We start from the raw sequence: 23,531 nt of genomic DNA, 5'->3' as shown, positions 1-23,531 counted from the left end.
GCAAATTTCAGTGGAATCTTTGTGATTAATAGAGCCGCTCGCAGGAGTGAAGTAAATGTGCTGCTGGAAAATATCCTCGGGAAGGTGTGTAAGTTCAAAAGTCGTGCGAGAGAAAACTCCGATTGGACAGTCTGAGGAGCAGTTAACCATAGTCCTCAGAAATCCACCGGAGTTTAGAATTCCAACACAAAGGAAGCGTTAGGTAATGGAAATCCGGTCGAAAAAAAGGACATCAAAACAACAAGCATCAGCAAAAAATAGCGTGGAAAATGATATAGAATGCAGGTTTAAGCCACTCTCACATTGGTTTCACTTTTCTGACCCAGAAGCTTTGTCCATTACTTTATGCAGTCTATGATAAAAATCTTTAAAACGATTTACAGTCTGGCTAACCACTAGCTTACTAGGCTAACAGAGAAAATTACTGGAGATTTACTGATTAGGCCCAAAGAAAAGGACAGCAACATTTAAACCCATCTTCAGAGCTCCAAAGAAGACAAAAAGGGAAAAAGGTTAAATTAAAGTCTTTTAAAAGTAGCGTGTCCTCCTCCAGGCCTAGCGTTAGCTGCCTAGCTAATACCAGTCACTATTTCTTCTGTATAGCCATAATATCTATTCTCTCACATTCTCAACCTTACGTATGCTACACAAAGTACCTCACAGGCCAAAGTACATTTCTTTATTTTACAATACATGTATGTAATAAGTAGAAATGATTTGGCAGGCAAACAATGAGTGAAAAGGTGAGATACAGTGAAAGAAAATAACTTCATTATTCACAACAGCTCATTAAGCTTTAACACACTCTTCACACTCTTTCCTCTGCACCATCTAGCCTCAGTTAGTTCGTTATTAGGCACATATGCGAGCTTCGGATTGAACTAATGTCACTGGCCTGACTAAAAACACAAAACCTGACTTATAAAAAATAAAAAAAAAAACAGAGCTAGTAGAGTGAATTGATGGCCCCTTTGTGGCTTATTCACCAATAATTCAAAGTTCAGCTAAAGTTGAAAAACTAAGGCAAAGTGAGTGAAATGTACTGGTGACTATTTTCTAATTCATGCTTTGGTAACCTGCAGAAGATTTTAAATGTGAATAGATCTTCTTATATGGTCTCACACTGTAATGTTGTGCAACAAGTTACATTTTTTTGATTGACAAAAGAAAGAAGAGAGAGCTGTCAGTGTACATGTATCTGATGATGTAAGTATAATTTCCAAGTAGATACAATATTGATGAAATCAATAATGACACAATAAGTTATAAATAAGAACCGCTTCCTCATCCTCTCTCCAACAACATCCACTTTCTTCTCACAATAAATCAAAAAAGGATGACAAGTGAAGATATAAATAACAAGAGATAGAGACAAAACAATAGGTATATAAAAAAAAAATGACCTTAAGTCTTTCACTTGCAGAGGGTGAAAAGAGGGCGAGGTTCCTGAAGAGTAAGCGAGCTATGGCAAAGACTGTTGACAAAGGACATATTGACTCTATGCTAGCAATTATCAAAGCTGTGCTCCAAAAATGAGCCAAAATGCGACAGAGGCAACATGTTGGTGTTTTTCTAATTTCTAACAAGGGCAGCATGGACATGGCAAAGCAGTGAGTGAGCACACACAGGCTCATTAGGACTGTGGAGTGTTAAATACACTTGATTCAAAACAGGCTGATATGGCTGCAGTCTACACATCCATTCATTTGTGGTATTGGAAAAGTTTCCTCATTCACAAGGCGGACATTATCTTCTGTCAGTATAACCACAATAAAAAAATATCCAAGATTTTGAGTTCAAAAAATAAATCTGTATTTATTTTTGTAGGGAGAGTTTTCCTTCATTCGTTCCATGCTCCACAAAGTGGGTTTGAACGCTCCATCAAGTCACATTCGGGTCTTATTGGGTGATAAGCCAGAGGCAGCGCAGGGGTCTGTCACTCACAGTCCTCCCCGGCGGTGGCGGCCTCCAAAGCAGCGAGAGCCTCGGCCACCATCGAGTCCGTAACGCTTTGCACCTCCTCCTCGTCCTCGCTCTTCATCCCCGAGATCCCGCTCTCGACGGTGGAAACATCCACGTTCTTTGGCAGTGTGAGCTCGTCCCTGGTGTCGGCCGAGGAAAGGCTGGTGGTGCTGGTGTGCACGTCCACCGACAGGGCGCTGCCCTCGTCCCCCGTGTCGCACGGGGGCTCCGGCGTCCCTCCCACGCCCTCGTCTATCTCATCTGCTGACAGGCTTTCGCTGCCGTGTCCCCACTGGTCACGCCTCCTCTGGTTCTCGTACTCGTCTTGTATGTTGGGGTAAATGGGCACCTGGATCGGGCCTTTTTCCTGAGTGACCCATCTCGGTCCCAGAGCCTCGGGCTGGATGATGTACAGGCCTCCGTCTGCGAGTGGGGTGCTCCCCTGCCGGAGCAGCTCCTTCGCAGGGGCCGCGTGCTTGACGTAGTTGACGTGGTTGTTGTCCACCTCTAGTTTCAGCGTGCTGTCGTTGGACTTGCTGTAACCCAGGTTGTTGAAGCCCTGCTTCTGCTGGTTCAGGCCGCGGAGCTGGTCGCTGCCGGGATGGTGCTGGGGCTGGTAGAGCGAGTTGGCCGCAGAGTCGGTCTTCCTCACATCCACCGCCACAGAGGGGTCATAGATGTAGCTGTGAGGGAGACAGACGGAAAGGGTGTTACAGAGACGGGAAGGGTCAGAGTTAAGTTTTGACTTCCTGGATCAGGGTCTGTTCGTCTGACTGGGCTCCAGGAGTCGGATGTTCCCGCGACGATCGATGAAAAAAAACTCTCACGTACGCTGACGGAAACAAGGATACCTCATTGTGCAGTCAGCGCACCTTTCTAAATGCCACTGTCTAGTCTTCGCTTGATGTTTACACTGCATCTTGCTGTGGTAATGTTTGCACAGCTCGTGTAAATGTCAGATATATTATGCAGACAGTTATCGGAAGGAGCGGAGAAAAGATGACAGGGAGGTGTACGCAGGCCTCTGACTGCAATCTTCTCCAAATCTGGTTCAAATTGTAAGATACTGACTTACAGGGTGCGATTTGCTGGGAGGGGGGGGATTTGTGGGATTTCCCCCTTTTTGGTCTATATATCCCTGTCTCTGCTGAATTCTTTTATCCCCAAAATGTATCCACCCCTCAGAGTGATCAATGCTACTTCACCAATAGACCATATATCATATAGCCTACCTAAAACAGAAGTATTTTAAGGGTTAGGGTTAAACAAAAAAAAGTGCTGTAACGTGAACAGTATAGTGCGATATAACGATAAAATCTGAGCAGCAGTTGCTGGTCGTATTTAGCCGCTACAGAGCGCCGGGACGCCGGCTACTAGCGGGCGCCAGATGACGGTCCTTTCAGGGGCCATGTAGTGGAGTTTACATTATTTTCCATTGAATATTGAAGTACATAAATAAGTGTTTTGGCACTGCTGGCTGAGCGGCACTATCCATGGATATCCAATTCTTCCAAAATTGTATTTTTGTGCATGATTAACCTCCCCCCATTCTTCTGATCTAGCTAACAAAATAATAAACAAGCATATTTTCCAATTAAAGGCGACTATCTTATTCAGCCTAATAACAATAACCCTAGTTTTTTGTACGGTAGAGGCTAATGATACTAGGTCAGTGGTTAACAAACTGGGGACCACAATTCGATCTTATGATCCTGGATTTGATCCTTAGGCTCATAGATTTTCACCTTGATTTAATGTGCACCACAAAGTTAGCTGTCTCCTGCTGTGAAAAGACACTAATCAGCATACTTTACAAGTGTATGGTCTTCTTGTGATACCAGCTCAGATATACTTTTGATTATAGAAATAAACGGGCAGCTGATTACGTGCAGAGTCTGTCTAAGAACAAAAGAAACAATAAATGATGACAAACACAAATGAATTAACATTTTGTTTTTCGAAAGATAATGAGCTCTAGTTATGCCACATAGTTCAGCTCATTGAAATGAGTGACACAAGTTGAAAGGCTATTTTCACTCTCATTTTCATTTTCAATCACATTAAGCAGCACTGATACATAATTTAGCACCAATGTGATGTTAGATGTGTCTTTTGAATCCCTGCTCACTCTTCTGCTGAGTCTTCTATTGTGTTAATTACAGACCGCCATATTCTCTTTCCAAGAGATCCGTCGATGTCCCAATTCCTAGCAGGATGGTCGAGGTCAATAAAGGTCGGAGACTAATTAATGCTCATTTAAACTCTACACCTTAAATAGTTCCTTATAGGCTGTAATGACTGCCTGATACTACCTCTTTCTGGAGGATTTTCTTACAAGGGCATATAAGCGCAAGATGACACACACACACACAGACACACACACAAACACACCTTGACAGGTATTAGGAGTGTTGGCAGGTGGGCTTTATTGTGTGGGCAGTGTAACAGGCTGTCAGACATCACCTGCTGTGAGAGCTTCATGTTTTGTCCTTTTATTTGTTTTTTCCTCCACCCTCCGAGCCTCGCAACCCCAATAGAGCTCCCTCCATCTCACACCTCGCCACTTGACTTCTCCTTGATATGAGCGCTTTCCTTAAAGCTTTATTCCATCTATTGTCTCAATCGCTACCTCCTCCTTCTTCTGTATTAACTTGTCCTCTTCACTCTTCTTTTCTGTGCTCGCTCTGTTTTTAATCTCACCCCCCTTTTGGTTTTTACTTCACACTGTTCAGTATTCATGTTCTTAACAAGAAGTCCTGAGATTTAAAACATTTCAGATATATTGATATATTCAATCACATAACAGTCGTAAGCTAACATGCTCACCATCTGACTTAAGCACCCCTCTCTCTCTCTCTCTCTGTCTCTCACACACCCTGCATCCTTCCGTCTGTCTCCCCTCACAGTGGAAAGCTGAGAAAATGAATGTCTTCCATTTATTTTGCTCCTGGGCAGCGCTGCCGCTGGGCCAAGGTGAAATTTGAGGCTTGCTTTCAGAAAAGACACACACACACACACACACACACACACACACACACACACACACACACACACACACACACACACACACTCAAACTATGTTGCTGCAATTTTCTGTTTTGGTTTTTATGGTGGAGATAAACAGACTCTAAAGGCAGACAAAATGTCAAATTTGTGGGTACATTGAATAAAAATAGACCAATTTTATGTCTATGTAAAAAATGTGTGAGTGTTTATGTGGTTATTGGACCTAAATCAAATTTCTCCAAGCTTAAAATGTCATACAGACAGAGACAAAGCAGCAGCTCCCCAGTGTTAGGCTTACATTTTAACACTAAAAGAGTATTTTTACATATACAGTGAGTAGACTGAGTGTAGGGAGTTCCTGTTTTTCCCTCTAACCCGTTTTGTTTATGTTAAAGATTTGCATATGTTTTAACTGTGATGGTGCACCAGATGAGATGTTGTTTACTGCATCATGATAGGTCAAATAGTGATTATGTTACAGGAGAAGATTCTTTCGAGTTAATATGATGATTGGCCACCCCTTCAGTGTGTGAGAAAAATACCAACTCCCTTCTTGTGCTACACACATTTAAGATGATTATATTGCAGTCCTTCCAGAAAAATGCAGAGTTTTTTTGTGATTGTTGCGGGCAAAAATCCTTGATTATGCGGCATGTTTTCTTAAATGCGATGGAATATGCGGGATATTTATGCAATTGTATGCAATGAAATTGCGGTAACTTGCAAAAATTGCGGGAACTTGGAAAAACTGTAGTTTGATGAAAAAGAGAAAAAAATGAGATTCCCCCAACACCCTACTTTTTGATGATGTTCACGTCGCGTAATTACGTCACTTCATAACGTTCCCATGGCAACAGGGCGGCGTATTTAAAAAAATGCGGCCCCCGCATAAATATGCAGACTTTGGCTGATTATGCACTGAATTATGCGATCACATAATTGCGTTTTTCTGGAGGGACTGATATTAGTTTAAAATGTATTGCAGGGTGCAGTGGTACGCCACAACACCATTAAACATGTGATGAACATCCTAATTGCGAGCACACAGCTTGTCCTCTTAAGTGAATGGAAATGTCCACCCTAAAGTGGCAAAGCTATAAAAGTCTAAAGTAACTATGAATGTTTTATTTCTAATCAAGTAAAAAAAAAAAGAATAATTATAAGAATAAATCTCACAGAATTTTTTATTTTGTGGTACATTCTGCTTTTGTTAAAAATGGTCAATATTAGAATGGGACTTCTGCATTAGTTGTGGGACAGGCTCTTTGCCCTGCCTTCAAGTGTTGCCAAGTGGCTCAGGTATAAATACTTTTGCATACAGATGAGTCCAATCCACGTTTTGTACAAACTAGTTCATTTGAAGCATAATGAACCCTTAATTCTTAATTTCTATTTCAATGAAATATACCTGGTATTTGGAGAAAGCTAAAATGAACTTCTGATCATATGCCAGAGTCCTTGTAAATAAGTAAGAAAACAATTCAGATTTCCCCACATATGTACAGTATACCTTTTAATTCAATTTATTTTAACCAGTTTTCAAAATAAAAGAAACATCAGCCTATTGAGGCCGCACTGTTGACCCACTAACCTACAGGCCCACCCTGCCAAACCCCAAACACCACTAAGTCCAGAAATGTGACACTCCAGACAATTAGGGAGGTGTGTGTGTGTTTGTGTGTCTCACAAGCATTCACATGTGTGTCTTTGACATGGGAAAGAAAAAAAAGTGTGGAGGGGGATTACGGCTCTGGTATGCGAATCACAGCGTGCCCTTTCATTAATCTGCAATCAGAATCTCGTTTTCCGGCCCTGTGCTGTCTCCGTGTTCACCTCAAAAAGCACAATGATGCTGAGCCTTGTAGGCGTTTAATGAATAGACAGCCCTGCAAAGAAATACAGTTTCCAAGGGTGATGGCTATGGCATATTGACTCACAGTTTGCACAAAGAGCCCACGTGAGGCTGAGAGTGCAGACATATTATAAATGGACCTCTCACTATCTGCATGAAACAAGACAAGAAATCATTATGTGGGCAAGGAGACATTTGAATTGTCACTGTGGACATGCAGATAAGTAACTCTACAGTGAGAGGTTGTTACTGAGGAGGTGGACTGGAACTAGTTGGTTGATCAGATAGTTGACAAGATTTTTACAGTCTACAGCCATACTTTGAGCTAAATGCTAAACTCAGCATGCTAACATGCTTACAGTGACAATGCTAAAATGCTGACGAGCAGTTATATTTACCATGTTCTCCAATTTAGTTTAGCATGTAAGCATGCTAACATGTAGTACAGCTGAGGCTGATGGGAATGTTAGGTTTTGCAGGTATTTTGCCATAAACCACAGTATTGGACAAATTACATTTTAAACCAGTTGATGGCACTACAATAAAAAAAAAAACAGCTGGGGGCCACATAAGCTGAAATAAAGACCACCTCCAATAACATTTTAAAATATCAATACCTTTCTATGAAATCCAAATTTAAACTTTACGAAAAAAAGAGCAGAGGAGTTGTTTCACACAGCAAATGCCATTTATTTAATGTGGCTGTTTAGGGCGTCTTCTAGTAACTCAACTAGAAGACGCCTGATAACTGTAACTGATAACTGTTAAAAAAAGAAATTTGAGCAAGTTTCTAAAGATAGGGGCATTTTAGAGACTAAACAATTAACTGATTAATAAAAAAGGACAATTATTAAAGGGTCAGTTTCAAACTACAAAAGCACATTACTTACTATTTCTTCAGAATAAAGAAATCAAAGAAATCTGTTGACACTAAGGTCTGTGAATTACACAGAATGGCAGGGAGAGTGTTTCTAGAAAGTGATGTTGCTGTTGAATCTTTTAGTATACTTTATTTATAGATTTTCTTTTCAACATTGTAACACAACAAATGAAATTCCATTCACCTCAACATGTCTTGGGGTAAACAAAATAAAACCCTGAGTCATATGTCTCACAGGTTTGAAACATAAAACCAAAACTGGCTAGATACCGATCGAGGAAAAACAAGTGATTGTAATATTGTGTCCTGACAACATTCATGAGAAGGATCCCGAAAACAAAAAAGAAGAGGTAGTAATGACTCACCTTTTTATCATCCTGCAGCATTGGCACCCCATTTGGCCAGCTGTGTCGTGGAGCTGTGGAGGGACATTAACACACAGACATTAAAGTTGAATCACACATTAAACTTTAATCACACAGACACCCTTCGACTAAACAGCACAGACAAAATCTAGAACTTCCTTAAAATCATGCACATATCCTTTTCAGTGTCTGAGCTCACCAATCAAGGAAAGGTTACAGTTACACACACACACACACACACACACACACACACACACACACACACACTTTGACAGTGTCCGATACTGCTATTGATCAGACAGTTCCCCACCTCTGACAAGTGAGTGGTTTTTAAATGAGGGCTCTCTCGAAGATTCCATCTCATCATGAAGTTTTGGCTTTGCCCTTGGTCTCGACGGTGTTTGGACACGAGGATGAAAACTCTGTCTGCCTGAAGCACCGATAAAGATGCTATTGCCATCCATCACTGTTTGTGTGTGTGTGTGTGTGTGTGTGTGTGTGTGTGTGTGTGTGTGTGTGTGTGTGTGTGTGTGTGTGTGTGTGTGTGTGTGTGAGCGTGTATCTACTTGCAGGATGGGAGTGACCTTTTCTCTCCTGGTGGTGTGTTTCTCTAGGCTTTGGCATTTCATTGCCTGGGTAAATAATTAATCACTGAGTCTTGAATGGGTTTGTCTGGGAGCGAAGGAGAGAGAGAGAGAGAGCGACAAAGACAGAGGACACAGTGTCTCTTTGTGAAATATTAGAAAGGATGTGTGCCCACGACACAGACGAACCGTTTCTATTCTTAACCTTAACTCTCTGACCCTGCAGCCATTACCTTTGGTTGAATCTTTGAACAGAATGGGTAAAGTACTATAAGTTTGAGCTTAATGTCATTACAAATGATAATAAAGGCAAATAAGGAACTACATTTCTTTAAAAGGATAAGTCAGGTGTTTATTTTTGACAAAAAATTCCATGAACGAACCATGTGTCGGTTTGTCTCTTTGACTTTTTAATTTCTCTAAGCAAGCCCATTTATTCCTATTGAGGATGTAAAATAAATATTTAATAACTAGTCACAAATACATTGTTTCGCTTTATAAAAGTAGTAAATAATTACTTCAAACACCTGGGCACTGTAGTTTTTACCAAATGTAGCTCAAACAGGAGTAAACATTTGTTGGGGACTATTTTCAGCGGCGGAATAACACACATTTGGTGCTCTAGTGAGTATTTACGTTGAAGGTTTTTCTAGGATTTTTAAATTATTACTTCCCGGGAATGTAATGCTGTTTTTGCCACACACTAAATAAAGCTTGATCTTTAACAGAACTGTAGATAATTAATCATAACAACATTACAGTCATTCTAATGTTATAATTACTGCTTTCAGGGAAGAAATATATATTGCTATATATATTTTTTAGTAGGTTTTTTTCATTTTTCATTGAGGAACAGGAGCATTATGTTCTTTGACATTTATTTGTAACTTTAGGGCCATCTTTTGCACTCAATGCTCCATTGTTGAATGCTGTTTTAAATCAGGACGGAGGTCTGCATATCTGATTAAGATATATCAGGCTTGGAGCGCTCCAATAGCTCACCACATAGAGCACGTACCATTAACGCTGAGTCCTTACTGCAAATGCTTGAAAAGATAAATCAAGCTTTAGCAACACAGACAATACTTGTTAGTAGGATATTTTCTGAGATTTGTTTACAATATGAAAAATATAGGAACCCTCCGCCCAAAAAGATGTGTATTATGTGCAATAGCTCCTGTAATCATTAGTTTTCTTCTGCATGTGTATCCATTAGTCCTGTAAAATTTCAAGACAAAGTAAGGCCAGGCAACAAGAATGTGACAGGCTTTAGCTACGCGGTGGGACTTCATACATCTTTGTGCAAAGTCCTGGAGGGAACGAGCTAAGAGGTCCAGGTGGGCTCTGCTTGGGGGATTGGTATGGAAAATGCATGTGGGAACAACAAATATACTCTCGGTGTTCAGTACTCATCATGTTAGCATTAAAAAAAGCAGACATATGTCAAGAGGGCCTGCTGAGGTATATAATATTACAAGCTAAAATACAAGGCTATCAATCCAATGCTGTGAACAGGACCATCATGACCGGGACACTTTATTTTTTTTACATGAAAGGCGGTATTATTTGTGCAAAAGCAGTAGAGCATGACTTTTCTATCCCAAGGCGTCTAATTATCCCCCCTACTAGAGGTGGGTGTAGTCGCTGAAGATGCAGCTTGGACACATAACAAATATCAGAGTACAATCCTCTTGTCTTTGAGTGTCCTCTATTCTCTCTTTCTCCTCCATAGAAACAATCTCTTGTGATTTGAAGTGGACTTGACTGTAACCGAGGTGAAACAATCCCCACCACACATTCATCTGCATTTTCACACTGAGACCTCCAACACAGTCACAGCTATTTCTGAAAACACCAAGAGGGTGTATCATGACAAGTGTAATTCAGAGCACCAGTGGTTTGACCGGATGTGCTTCAAATAGAGGACCCTGTTTTACACACTGTTGCCCTGGCGAGCACCCACCCAGCTGAAGTGTCCCTTATCTTCCAAGAGGGGGGCAAGAGAGGAGGTCATTTTCCAACAGACACCAAGAAATATAACATAAATGGGGCGTTGTGTCATTGCCGGACTAAGTCACTATCAGCTGACTTTTCCAATTACTAGTCGCATTCAAGCAGGCCAATAATCATCTGACAAGCTCCAGCTCTCAATCCTCTGATGCTGATTTCTCCCTCCATTGCCACCAGCTTCCTCCTACTCTTGTTTTCTTGTTGTGGTGCTTCGTGCCTTGTGCATTATGTATATTCCATATCTCAGTGGTACGTGTCTGCTGCTTTCTGCTTTCCATACCCTTGGGGTTGTTTTAATGGGCTTGCAGGCTGCTTGGATTCGTTTGGGAAACATCCTCAAGCACAGAGCCTGCTCTGCCAAGTACGACTGCATATCTATTTGTTGCAATAAATGGTCCTAAACCCTTTAGACATAACTATCTCTGACTGAATTGTCATGAATTAATTATGAGTATGAATAGGTTTACTTCCTTCCTGGCACCATGTTTTCAGTACAGATAAAAACATTGTGACAGTACACAGATTATTACATGTTGTGACTGGGAGGTAATTAAGAAATATCATCACTCCACATTTTTCTTTATAAAATCATCAAATATGGTCATATGAAAGCTATAGCCATGCTTCAATTTAAAGGATTTTTTATCTAGAATGATTTTAATTAGAATGTTATTAATGAACAACTATACACAGTTCAAACTAGACCCTCCTAACTTCCTGTAAATGGTACATGGTGGTTGCTGTCTAATTTGTTTCTTTCTTAGCTGTAGCTAGGGAGGCTACAACATTTGTACAAACAAAAACTTCCAATATATATATATATGGTATCTAAAATAATTTATATCTCTCAAAAATATTAAATCTGCATAGAAACTATTTGTTACATACAACACACAAGTATAGGCGTTATGCATTAACTGCTATTTCTTTTTGGCTGATAACACTGTCAAGATTACTGCAAAGGAATAACATGAGAATAAACCAACAAGAGTCCAAGAGAAAATGGCACGAGATGATCTTTGCCAGAATATTTACCCCTGCAGTCAATCTCATGACTTTCCCTCTCATGTGTCAGATCATGGGAATAGAAAAAGCTTTTGCTGAAGCTGGAAAACAAAGTTGTGTTCAATTAAACTGGACATGGCAATGAAGCAGTTAATTTGTGGCAGCAATGCAATGAATAGTAAACTATGTAAACTACCCCCCAACCCCCCCACCCCCCCAGAGTTTCTTTCCACCACAAATGTTTCATTGTCACATGTAAGGGGCATATACATGTTGTGGTGTGTTCAGGCTGACTTCTAACACCTAGTGAGGACACACCATCAGACAGGCTGACGGTTGGCTGACTGGCTCGGAAAAAGCTGGTTTGCATCAGCATGGAGCTGGGTTGCAAATTTGCAAGGCAAAAACTCTGTCTGGGTTGCCCGAGTGCTGACAATGTGACTGTAGTGTTACCTGCCCTGGGCAAACCATTGTGCTGTAGGTCAGCAGAAACAGCTCACAGTCAGAGATGACACAGTGCCATCTTAGCTAACAACCTCCAAGCAGCACGGGCTCATGACTGAGTGGCTAGTTACGTCACTGTACTGATAACTAAGTGACATTGGCATTAAAAGTTAAAGACAAGTCCTAAGAACTCTGCTTAAAGGAAATGACAAGACAAATATGACTAACAAGGCAGGCTGATGTATGTTCTGGCTCCAGTGTCTACTTGCAGCTTTGTCACACTGTGTAAATAGCTATAGATACACAGAGAGAAATGGAAAAACCAGTGTTGTGTGTTTTAATATTGATCTTTGGTATTGAGGAGTTCCGCGTGGTCCTAAAAGTCATAGCCAAACATGGCCGCATCTTTAAGACCCAACCCGGCTGAATGCAGCTGGCTCTGAGTCTTGAACCTGAGTACTGGAGTTATGGTCTTGCTTTATTTCAGTATAGGACTGCAGCTAAAATTCCTTTTCATTATCGATTATAGAGAAAAATGCCCACAACAGTTTCATAAAGCCCAAGATTAAGTCTTTAAATCACTTTCTTGGCCCAATCAACAGTCATATTCTAAACATATTCATATTATTATCATATAAGACAAAGAAAAGCAGTAAAATCTCACGATTTAGGGGGTGGAAAAGGGCAATCTTTGACTGTTTCAACAATGTGCCCGAATGCAACCTAAAACAATACTTTGTTGGGTGGGGTAGCTGTAAGTAAGAAAGTGCATTTCCTTAAGTAATAAGTACAATTTTCCGACACGTTTTAAAATTGTTATTTTTGGGGACATTTTATGCCTTTAACAGATAGTTGAGTGGATGATGACAGGACTAAAACATGGGTCCTGGACACAAACCAGGGACATTATTGCATGATTGACTTTTTAACCCCTAGGCCTTCAGGGAGCCCCATTTTGAGGTACTTTTTATACTATTTTTATGCTTCTAATCCACTACAACATAAACAGAAATATTGTATTAATTTTACAGATAACGTTTTTGATTGAGCTACATTAAAACTTTCATTAATGCACCTTACACATTATGTCATGACTAAGTAATGAGTAATGACTAAGTTGGATAAGGTTAAGGAAGGCAGAATGTACCTGTAGGTATTTTAGAGGACTCATGACTCAAACTGAGTGCTATGGAAACCTGTCATTAATGAGGTTACAGGCTTTACAGTACCTAATAGCAGCTGACTCCCATTCACACTAGGGGTGCAAGATATATCGACTCAATATCGTTATCGCAATATCACGTTGCGCAATATTATATCGAGGGGTGCAAGATATATCAACTCAATATCGTTATCGCAATATATCGAAAGTGTCGCAATAACTATATATTTAGTTTATTTTGTGGAGCACTGCGTCCCGTCCGTTGGCTGTGTGGCTTAGTTGTGTTTGATTTAGAGCTCGCTTGAAATGCTATAATGATCCTGTTTCATTGGCCAGTTACCATGCCACTTGCACATGTTAGTGCACGTCAGCGCACAGGGCCACTACGTGACAAACCCTATGGAGCATGCCACGTGTGTGCATATTTCAACAAAGTGACAGTGTAAGTGAAGTGAAGTTGTTGTTCTCTTTCTTTATTTTATACTGTACAAAAAGTAAAACATGTCCTGTTCTGTAGACATGGTCCTTATTTATTTATTCATGTTGGACCAGTCCAATATGACTGTCAGTTGAAATAAACCTTGTGTTGTAAGAAACTTAATTTGTTATGAATCTATTTTGATGCGTTTTCCCATAACTTTTGTAATTTTACATAGGTTTAAAAATATTTAAATTAATATTGATATCGCAATATTCATGATCAATATCGCAATATCACATTTTGTCACATATCGTGCAACCCTAATTCACACCACAACATTTAAATGACCAATCATGTTTTTTCCCTGGAGACTTTCCAAAATCATAATGAGATCAAGGATTCAATCTGTGCATCAAATGACTATCATTCATTCAGATGTTGGCCATTGTTGGCCGGCAATAACCGTGCTTTATCTGCTCCCTGTGCCTTCAATATATAATATATTGCTCCTGTTTTCTATGATAGGGAAGATTGGAGGACAATTACTGAAGGGGAGAGATATTTTCGCACTGGCAGCTTGGCTGAGCTCCCTTTATTTTGTTTTATTTTTTTGAGTTTTCTCCAGGGGAATTGAAACATTTCATCTTGGAGAAACAGGTGCAATAAAAGTGAGATTGCTGTAGAGTGTCCCCTAAAAGTGGACTGTATTAAAATCCAAGAGATACCCTCGGAACTGGCAGTCAGAGCCATTTTCAAACGATTGCTGCGGGTGGAAAATTTCATCTGGAAAGATAAGGCTTAAAATAATTCTTCCTCTGGAAAAAGTCCAGTTGAAATAAATGTTACCTGTTAGGAGTTTTGTTTGAAAACAGGAGTTATTGTGTGGGGGAGGAGTGGTTGGTTTGGCTGAGCTAAATCCTGGCTCTAGCTTCTTATTGAGCAAACAGACATAAGAGTGGTATCAATAGTGTCATCTAACTCTTTGCCATGAAGTAAATAAGCGTATTGATGTCAAACACATTCCTTCCTGGAAAGTGTCAAGAAACGCAGCAAGGCGTCAATAAAGGCAGTAAAGAAGAAGACTGCACGCTAATAAACATGGATGTAAACAAAAGGATCCAAACAATGCATTGTGGTAAGAAGCATTGATTGTAAACATAACTTTTGTTGGTTTGCAAGAAAACACAGGGCGTCTTTAACATGCAAAAATACAAATAAATAGGACTTTAAAACTGTAGTGATTTGATCTCCGGCCTCTCATACCACCTGGAAACACAAACAAACAGTCACCTCCTTAAGGTAATTTTTCTTCAATGTCACATATCTGACACCTTGTTTTTGTTGTGCCCTTAGACGACTGAAATCTATCCACAACCATTTCTGTGTAACTGTGGGTTTGAGTTGCTGGTCTAAACAACATACACTATAAAACTGCATACAGGTAGACAAGGCTAAGAGACAAAAGCAGAGAGCTTGAATAACATTAGAGGCTCGCTAATAGAAGACAAAAATCCATCTTCTCTTATCTACTGGCGGTAATTGAATGCACATTCCGAGAGTTGTTGCCTGAAGTGTAGATATGAGTATTTCTCTCGAGGGTCTCTGGTGAACTTTTCAACAAAGGAGACAAGTCTTTCAGAGACAAGAGCCTGCTGTCGCTACATAGCTCAGTCACTTGATAGATCTGTTCTGCGTATTTAAGCTGTGTGTAACATTATAAATTCATAATTTATAGCTTGACAACTACTCGATCAGACTGTTGTTGGTGTTTTGTGTGAGTGAAGGGACAGTGAGAAGGGAGATCATGTTCATGTGGGTGACATGGGAGAGGTGAGGTGATGGAAAAGTAGGCTAACTGGTAGGCCTGCACGATTTGGGGGAAAAACATGAATTACGATTTATTTTTTTGCTTTTTTTTTCCCCACGAAGTGTAATGTTTATTGGACAGATGAACCATGACAAAACAAAACAATTTGGCAGTACTAAACATAGATTTTTTTTTTTGGCACCTATAGCACATTGCGCATCACCACAAGCCTGTAAACATAGAGGCTTCAATGAATAATGAAAAAAAAGTACATACTGGCCATTTAAGTACAGTAGGCTACCAAAAATAGTGACATATAACACACTAGACTAAATATGGCCCTGATACAGGCTCTATCTGAACTCCTTGAACATGTCTTTACATAATTAAAACATGTCAATCAACATGCAGCAGCTACAGCTTCAGTCTCTAGAGAATTGGAGTTCGTTCAATTGCCAATTTAAGTACAGTATCAAAAACAGAATGATTTCTTAGCACACTTTTTAACGGCTTGACTTTCATGTCTTCAGCTGTCCTATCAAAATAAAGGCTGAAAATGCGAAAAAAAAAATTGAAGTCATTTAAAAATTAAATCACGAACAGGGGTGAATCGAGATCTCGTTTTTGTAACGATTAATCATGCAGGCCTACTAACTGTTCTGCCATCCATCTGACTGTCTGATGTTTTTGTTTATTGTTCTTTACAGTCTTCATCTACGGTGTATTTGTCACATCTTTAGCGCTGGGTATCGGTCAAAAATGTTCGATGCTGGTACCGATACCAGTAGCGTGACTTTGATACCGGTTCCTAAACGATACTGTTGTCAATACCAATTTTCTAAAACAAAAATAAATTACAACATTGGACATTACGGCACTAATCTTTTTATTCATTTTTTAGCTCCTACTATGTGAGCCGTCTCTGTGTAACATAGTTTTTCCTGTGTGTCTCTACAACGTGTAAGGTTAGACAGCCAATCACCAGCATTATTGAATGGTCAAGTTTGAACCAATATTCAGTAAATTACAGATGTTACAAATTCAACACGCTTTTATTCCCCATTCTCTAGTTCAATCTAGAGTTAGTATATAAGTCATTAGAAAATTAATCTGCAATTATTTTGATTTTCAATATTGTTTAAGCTTATTTATCAGGCAAATGTACCAAATAGCAACTAGGATCTAGCTTCCCAAATGTGAGAATTTTCTATTTTTTATATCACAAACTGAATGTTATTATGTTTTGGACTATTGGTTGGACAAAACAAGCCATTAAAGATATATATTCCAGCTCAGGAAAATTGTAACATTTTTGTGTGCTATTTTCTGACATTTTATAGACAAAATGATTAGTTCATTAATTGAGAAAATAATCTGCAGATTAATCATTAATGAAAATAATTATTAGTTGCATCTCCAGACTGATAAAGGTTTCTAAACCAAATACTATACAATGTGACCCGAAATTGGGGAGAAATGATCAACATTGGCCGCCAAGATTACAACTATCTGGCGTTAGCACGCAGCTGACATTACTGTTATTAGCAGTGGACACTAATAGAATAGCAGCATTTTCTACCATCAAAAAGATAAAGGAGATAAAGGCTTTTAAACCAAATACTACATAACCGTGAATGTTACAGGAGTAATGTGACCCGGAATTGGGGAGAATTTAACAACATTGGCAGCCAAGATTACATCTTTTACTGTCATTAGCATGCAGCTACATAGGACAATGTTAACACCGCAGTAGCTTAAAAAACACTCCAGTAGTTCCTGACTGGAGCAGATGACCAATCCTATGTGCCATAGGCTGGCTTCACACTGCCTGCGTGGCGTGAGCGTGTCAGCTGCGTGGCGTGTCCATTTTTATTTTGGCTCCCCATACCAACAGGTAAGAGCTTGCACACTGCCTGCGTGACACGCATGTCTCAAGCTCGAGTCGCGCCGAAAACGTGACACGCAAACGTGTTGGAAGTGTTTCCTGGCAAAATAGAATACAAAAAGATGTTTATACTGTATGTCATTTTGACACAAATACATATTAATAAATTACATTTTGATGTTTGAAAGTTTCTGTTTTGACATAAATGCAGATATAAATGTAATTTAAAAAAATAGTAATAAATAATTATCGATTTTCAAATATTGCACCTGTAGCCTATTTTGCCATAATCAAATCAGTATATATTTATGTTTAACATGAAGTATACTGCTGCTTGAGTGCAGTAAATCGATGGGAAACATACATGTGTACAGACAAGGCTAGCAGCAGCAGTGCTGGGTCAGACATGTTTCTGGTGTGCAAAGACAGAAAGATCCACGCAACTGACACGCAACAGAAACGCCACGCTCACGCCACGCAGCCTGTGTGTAGCCAGCGTAAGTGTTATGTGGCACGCACGGAGCTGAGAGTAGAAAAAAACTGTTGAAACTGGAGCGTTCAGAACAGTTGGAGATCTAAACGTTTTAGCTCAAGGGGATATCTCTGAAATACATTTACCTCGTTATTTGAATAATGATAAACCAACATTATAACATTGTAGATATGACAGAAAATACGGAAAAGCATAATAGGTCCACCTTTATGTGTGTTGGTCTCTAGAGCTGGATAAATGTGGGTGACCTACATCAAGCAGTGTACCTGAACAAATACAATAATAATAAATAGAAATATGAAAATGTTTTTTCTATTTACGGCGGGTGACCTCCAACGAGCAATGTACCTGAACACATCCTGTGTAGACACATTTGTCACTTAGCTTTGCTGTTGTGAGCACTGTACAGCTGTCAGCCAGAAATTAGCTAGAAAGTAACATTTTGGATTAGTGAGTCAAACGTTTTTGTCACCTGTCTGTATATAAGATTTTAAAGAACAGGAAACACCTACCATCAGTGATCAGTAATACTAATACACTACACTAATACACTGGTACTACTTCCACCAACAAGATTTATCAATATTTAAAATGCACACAGTTAGTTAATCAGATCTGTGTTTACTGATACTGATCAATAAATTCTGAATGGCATCTGATTTACAAATAATATGGTTCTTTATTTAATCTCAACATGCAGCCTTGTTTTTGTGATATATCTTTCTCTTCTCCGGGTGCTACATTAAAGCTGGTCTACTCCCAATTTCATTTTATCAAGCTGCAATTGGCTTATATCTCCTACATGTTCTCATGAACATAAAGTAAAAAAGAAAAAGCAATTTGACCGGATTTCCTTGTAGTCATCAATGACTGGTGTGACCCTCTGCATTTCTCTGCTGAAAGAGAACTGCAGCATTTGATAAGTCGGTCGATTTAGGCCTCTTATCAGCTCTGAAGCTTTTAAAATCCAGCTGAAACGTCAATACATGATTTTAAAGTCTGTGTAATGACAAAAAATTGGTGCTGACTCCCCCACTGCTTTATCCAGCTTTTAATAACCTGCATTTACAGTAAATGAGATAACCTTCCACACCTGATAACGCTTCCCATAAAAGAGCTCAACCTATTCATCCGAGTGACGCTATTGTGTAACTTTTTCAATTGCGGCTCAAAGAAACACTCCTAAATATTTGTTATCAAACAGAAGGAAAGGAAAAATCAATTCAATATAAGACTTTTGATCTGAGTGTTGGACACGTGTGCTTAACGGGAGGACCTAGAGCCGTCTGATTTGAATAAGCCTGTTGTAATTAGGCAAGTTTATCCGTGGTGAGTTGTCATAGCGACCAATTTATATAAAGTCAGCCCTCGTTGAGGCTCAATCTACAATCTTTCTACTTATGCAACTGCTGTTGTTCTATTAAAACTAGTCGACGTACATTTATGGAGGTCAATCAATTGACATGATATTGATCAGCTGGTCCAATAAGAAGTGTCTGAAATGTCAAAATACCTCCTAATTTCAGATTATATCATGAAGCGAGTGTGTGTGTGTGTGTGTGTGTGTGTGTGTGTGTGTGTTTTCTGTGTGTTGTGTAATATGATGTGTCCAAACATCCTTTTCAGATGGCTTTGGGCAGCAGTCTGATGAAAACAAGTCCTGTCTCCTCTCTATTACCCAGCAGCCTCTTTATTACCCAGCAACACCACCGCCCTGTGGATCCTCCTGACCCAGGAGCTTTGAATTGTACTTAAAGCAAGTAAACTACCCTAAATTCAATTTATTATTAGGTTGATCATTCACATTCTTTTTTTTTTTTTTTTTTTTAAACCTTTATTTATCCAGGTAAACTGTTTGAGAACAACTTCTCATTTACAAACATGACCTGGCCACATTCAAACAATCATTATGTGAGCAAAACTCTGTTTCTATGTCTTAAGGATGATATCTTTCCATATATTATCCAGGTTTGATTCTAATAATTACAAAGGCCAACAAAGTTAAATATAATATGTATAATACATTATATGATTATTAATGCATTGAAAATAGCGCTACCCATACAATAGCATTGAGCTCTTTTTTCATGTTTACATCCTGTTTCATGTCGAGTCTTCCTGCAACAGCAGCCCTGGTGCGAAGCAAACTAGACCATGGGCAAATATTATTTGCATACACTTTCAATGGCTTGTTTTGTCTAATAGGCTGCAACATGGGTGGAGTCTGTCACTAAAGGCAAGAAAATGGGTTTACCAAACTATGCATCTTGTGTAAGTCATTGTCAGGATAGTTGTAAAACCAGCCTGCCTGGAGCAAAACACAGGTCAGAAAACAATCAAAGGGTTTTAAGAGACACTCGATGTATGACAGGTGCTCGTACACAGCTGTTAACATCATGTTTAAGGGCGATAAACGCCAGACAGGACAGGTTTTGGCTCAGGCATAATGCTTGTATGCTGTTTGACCCAGAGTTTAGTGGGGCTACGTGTTAGATGTGCAAACAAAGCCCAAGGCCGTGTACATGAGTTCTGGTTAAATGATTCAGACCACTCCTCCTCCACCTCTCCACTCCATCCAAACAAAGAACAAATGCCCCCAATAACAGCCCTCCATTCACTCATTAACTTCACCTGCCTGCATGTGCAGTGTGTGCAGGGTATAATGGAAACTTTCAGCTTCAGTACGTCACATTTCCAGCACTGTGTGTGACATACTGAAACAAAGAGGTGCAGTTTTTAGTTTTGTCTTCACACAGATGCACATTAACATTTTGCAAGAGCTAAAACAATTACTCAATTAATTGAATAACAGATCAACAACCATTATTTGGCAACTATTCTGGTGATTAGGTATTTGTTTCAGTCACTTTTTAAGCAAGAATGGCAAACATTTGCTGGTTCCAGCTTTATGAATGTGAGGAATTGTTTCTTTTTTTGGTTTTAGATTAATGTTAATGTTAACATTTAAATGTAATATAATTGGGTTTCTGTAATGTTAGTGTACAAAAGGTGGCTCTGGGAAATTATAACTGGTATTTTTGGAGGCAAAACAATGAATTAACTAATTGATAAAATAAAACTTTTTGATTAAGAAATCTATCAATACTGAAAAACAAATTAAGATTTTAAAATGTACACATGGTGGGTATTTTACAGGGTGATTTCAGTGATTCTTTATTTTTAAATTTCACTATTTGTAGGCTAACAAAAGCTTTAAAAAGTCACTATTTCTCTACCAGAATTATTTTTCAGGTAAAAAGGAAAGGTTTTGAAACAACATGTAGACCTGTGTGCAGGAAAATAAACCACGCATTGGAGCACTCAAATTAATAAATAAAATATGAAAAAATACCTTGTTTTTGTTTGTTTTTTTCTATTTACGGGCATGCCTATACATACGGTTCATACGTATCTATTAATTTGTTATCTATTCAGTTTGTGTTTAGCATAGTCATTGTGTGCAACAGGTGTACACTCACATCTCCATTGTCCGTAAAAACTACCTTACATTCAAAAACTAGTTTAAACAGTCTTATACTTTTCATCCTTATATTTACTGTGCCACCATATTAACATTATACATTACCCGTAACTATCTTAATTAACATAACAGCATGACGCCATTGTAGTATATCTTTGTTATTTAAAGCGTGTACGCGCCATATGGCTGACATCACTACTCAACGTTCACCTGTTGCAGTGAATAACCGTCGAAGCTGTGCTCACAGCGGTTTAATAACGCATCAACAACACTTGGCACACTCTTTAAAGTTAATTTAGAGCATTACTTTTCATGGAAAGAGAGCCATAAACACTAGCAAATGGTGTTTCAACTTACCTGTTGCGCTAAGCGAAGGTGTGGCACTTTTCCCCAGGTATCAAAAATGCACGGATAGCTTCAGTTGTCATTTAAGTTGTTTCTCTTCCGGTCCATTATTGAGTGGAAATTAGAAATACAGGTGAAAAAGGTAGTGGCTCCATTGAACAGCTTCAGCTGGATATGCCTTCCTTCCTTTGGTTTGAGTTGTTGTGGTGAGAAGAGTTCCCCCCCGCCGGTGACTCCACGGTCCCATGTCTCCTGTTTGAACAGCCGTCTGATGGTTGGTTAGCCTGGGAAACTAGTAGACAACTGTCAAGTTGCACACAGTTAACTAAAACTGTTTCCTGTCACAACTATCAAAATAAAACGTATGAAACCTGACAAAAAACACATTTCCAATATTTATGATGGTGAAATGTAACTAATTTACTCAAAGTACTGTACTTGAGTCAAATTTTGAGGTATTAGTTTACTTGAGTTTTTCCATTTTATACTATACGTGCTTTTACTCCACTACATTTTTAGGGGAAAATATTGTACTTTTTCCTAAATTTATTTGATAACTTTAGCTTCTAGTTACTTTGTAGATTTGGATTATTAATACAAAATTATTATGTATTATTATAGATTACTGTAAATTATCCAGTATTCAGTTGAAATAAGCCCCATACTTTACCAGCTGCAACATCAAAGTGATGTACACATTAACGGAACACACCGACTTATTGGGACTTTAGCTTATTCACCGTATCCCCCAGAGTTAGATAAGTCCATACATACCCTTCTCATCTCAGTGCGTGTAGTAAATCTGTCTGACGCACCCACCACTAGCTTAGTTTAGCACAGATCCTGGAGGTAACTGGCTGCAACTAGCCTACTGCTCCCAATAAGTGACAAAATAACGCCAACATGTTCCTATTTACATGTTGTGATTTGTATAGTCACAGCGTGTACAAATAACAAGGTCACATGAGACACAGCCATCTTGTAACCGTATACATACTGGGAACTATATTCTCAAAAGGGGAAGCACTGCTACTTGGGCGGAGTGATTAGCGCAACACCTGAAAAGCACCGTTGTTACTCTCTGCTCCTCACCACGGGGCTTCTCAGGTGCTGCGAGCAAAGCACTCCGCCCAGGTAGCAGAAGTAACAGTGCTTCCCCTTCTGAGAATATAGTTCCCAGTTTGTATACGGTTAGAAGATTGCGGTGTCTCATGTGACCTTGTTATTTGTACACGCTGTGACTATACAAATCACAACATGTAAATAGGAACATGTTGGCGTTATTTTGTCACTTATTGGGAGCAGTAGTCTAGTTTGAGCCGGTTACCTCCAGGATCTGTGCTAAGCAAGGCTAGCGGTGGGTACGTCAGAGTTACTACACGCACGGAGATGAGAAGGGTATGTATAGACTTATCTAACTCTGGGGGATACGGTGAATAAGCTAATGTCCCAATAAGTCAGCATGTTCCTTTAATGCATCACTAATTAAATCCAATAATATATACATTATTCTCAAATGTTACTGTTGGTACTTTAAGTATAGTTTGATGCTTATACCTGCAGTTTTACTTACATAAAATTTTGAATGCAGGATGTTTACCTGTAACAGAGTATTTAAACACTGTGGTATTGCTAGTTTTACTTCAGTAAAAGACTTAAATACTTCTTCCACCACTGCTTAGTTGTTATCATAAAGTAACATTTACAAAGCGCTTCACAAGGTGCAAATGGTTAAAGAAGTTAAAACACAACAAACAAAAGAAAATGAACAATGTTTTGAATATCTTGATCAACATTTATGGTGTTTAGGATATTATCTTCACTAAATG

The 23,531-nt window shown here is 39.2% G+C and overlaps 1 protein-coding gene across 1 annotated transcript; it reads right to left on the bottom strand.

The window, feature by feature from the left end:
- Positions 1-735: 735 nt before the first annotated feature.
- On the bottom strand, positions 736-21,965 carry zgc:194930 (uncharacterized). The gene is made up of 3 exons (XM_028564556.1): positions 21,715-21,965; positions 8,066-8,118; positions 736-2,645 (listed from the first exon to the last, which is right to left on the bottom strand). The coding sequence occupies exons 2-3, from the start codon at positions 8,095-8,097 to the stop codon at positions 1,937-1,939; spliced, it is 741 nt and encodes a 246-aa protein (XP_028420357.1). The 5' UTR covers positions 8,098-8,118; positions 21,715-21,965; the 3' UTR covers positions 736-1,936.
- Between the last annotated feature and the right edge of the window lie 1,566 nt (positions 21,966-23,531).

This window comes from Perca flavescens, chromosome 19 (assembly GCF_004354835.1).
Source record: "Perca flavescens isolate YP-PL-M2 chromosome 19, PFLA_1.0, whole genome shotgun sequence".
Taxonomy (NCBI): Eukaryota; Metazoa; Chordata; class Actinopteri; order Perciformes; family Percidae; genus Perca; species Perca flavescens.
Note: the sequence above shows the minus strand (reverse complement) of the source record. Positions and strands in the feature narration are given on the sequence as shown.

Coding starts and splice junctions, on each gene's coding strand:
- zgc:194930 (XM_028564556.1), bottom strand. CDS start 8,097: ATGGGGTGCCAATGCTGCAGGATGATAAAAAG. Junction 2,646..8,065: donor TGCTGCAGGATGATAAAAAG/GTGAGTCATTAC, acceptor TCTCCCTCACAG/CTACATCTATGACCCCTCTG.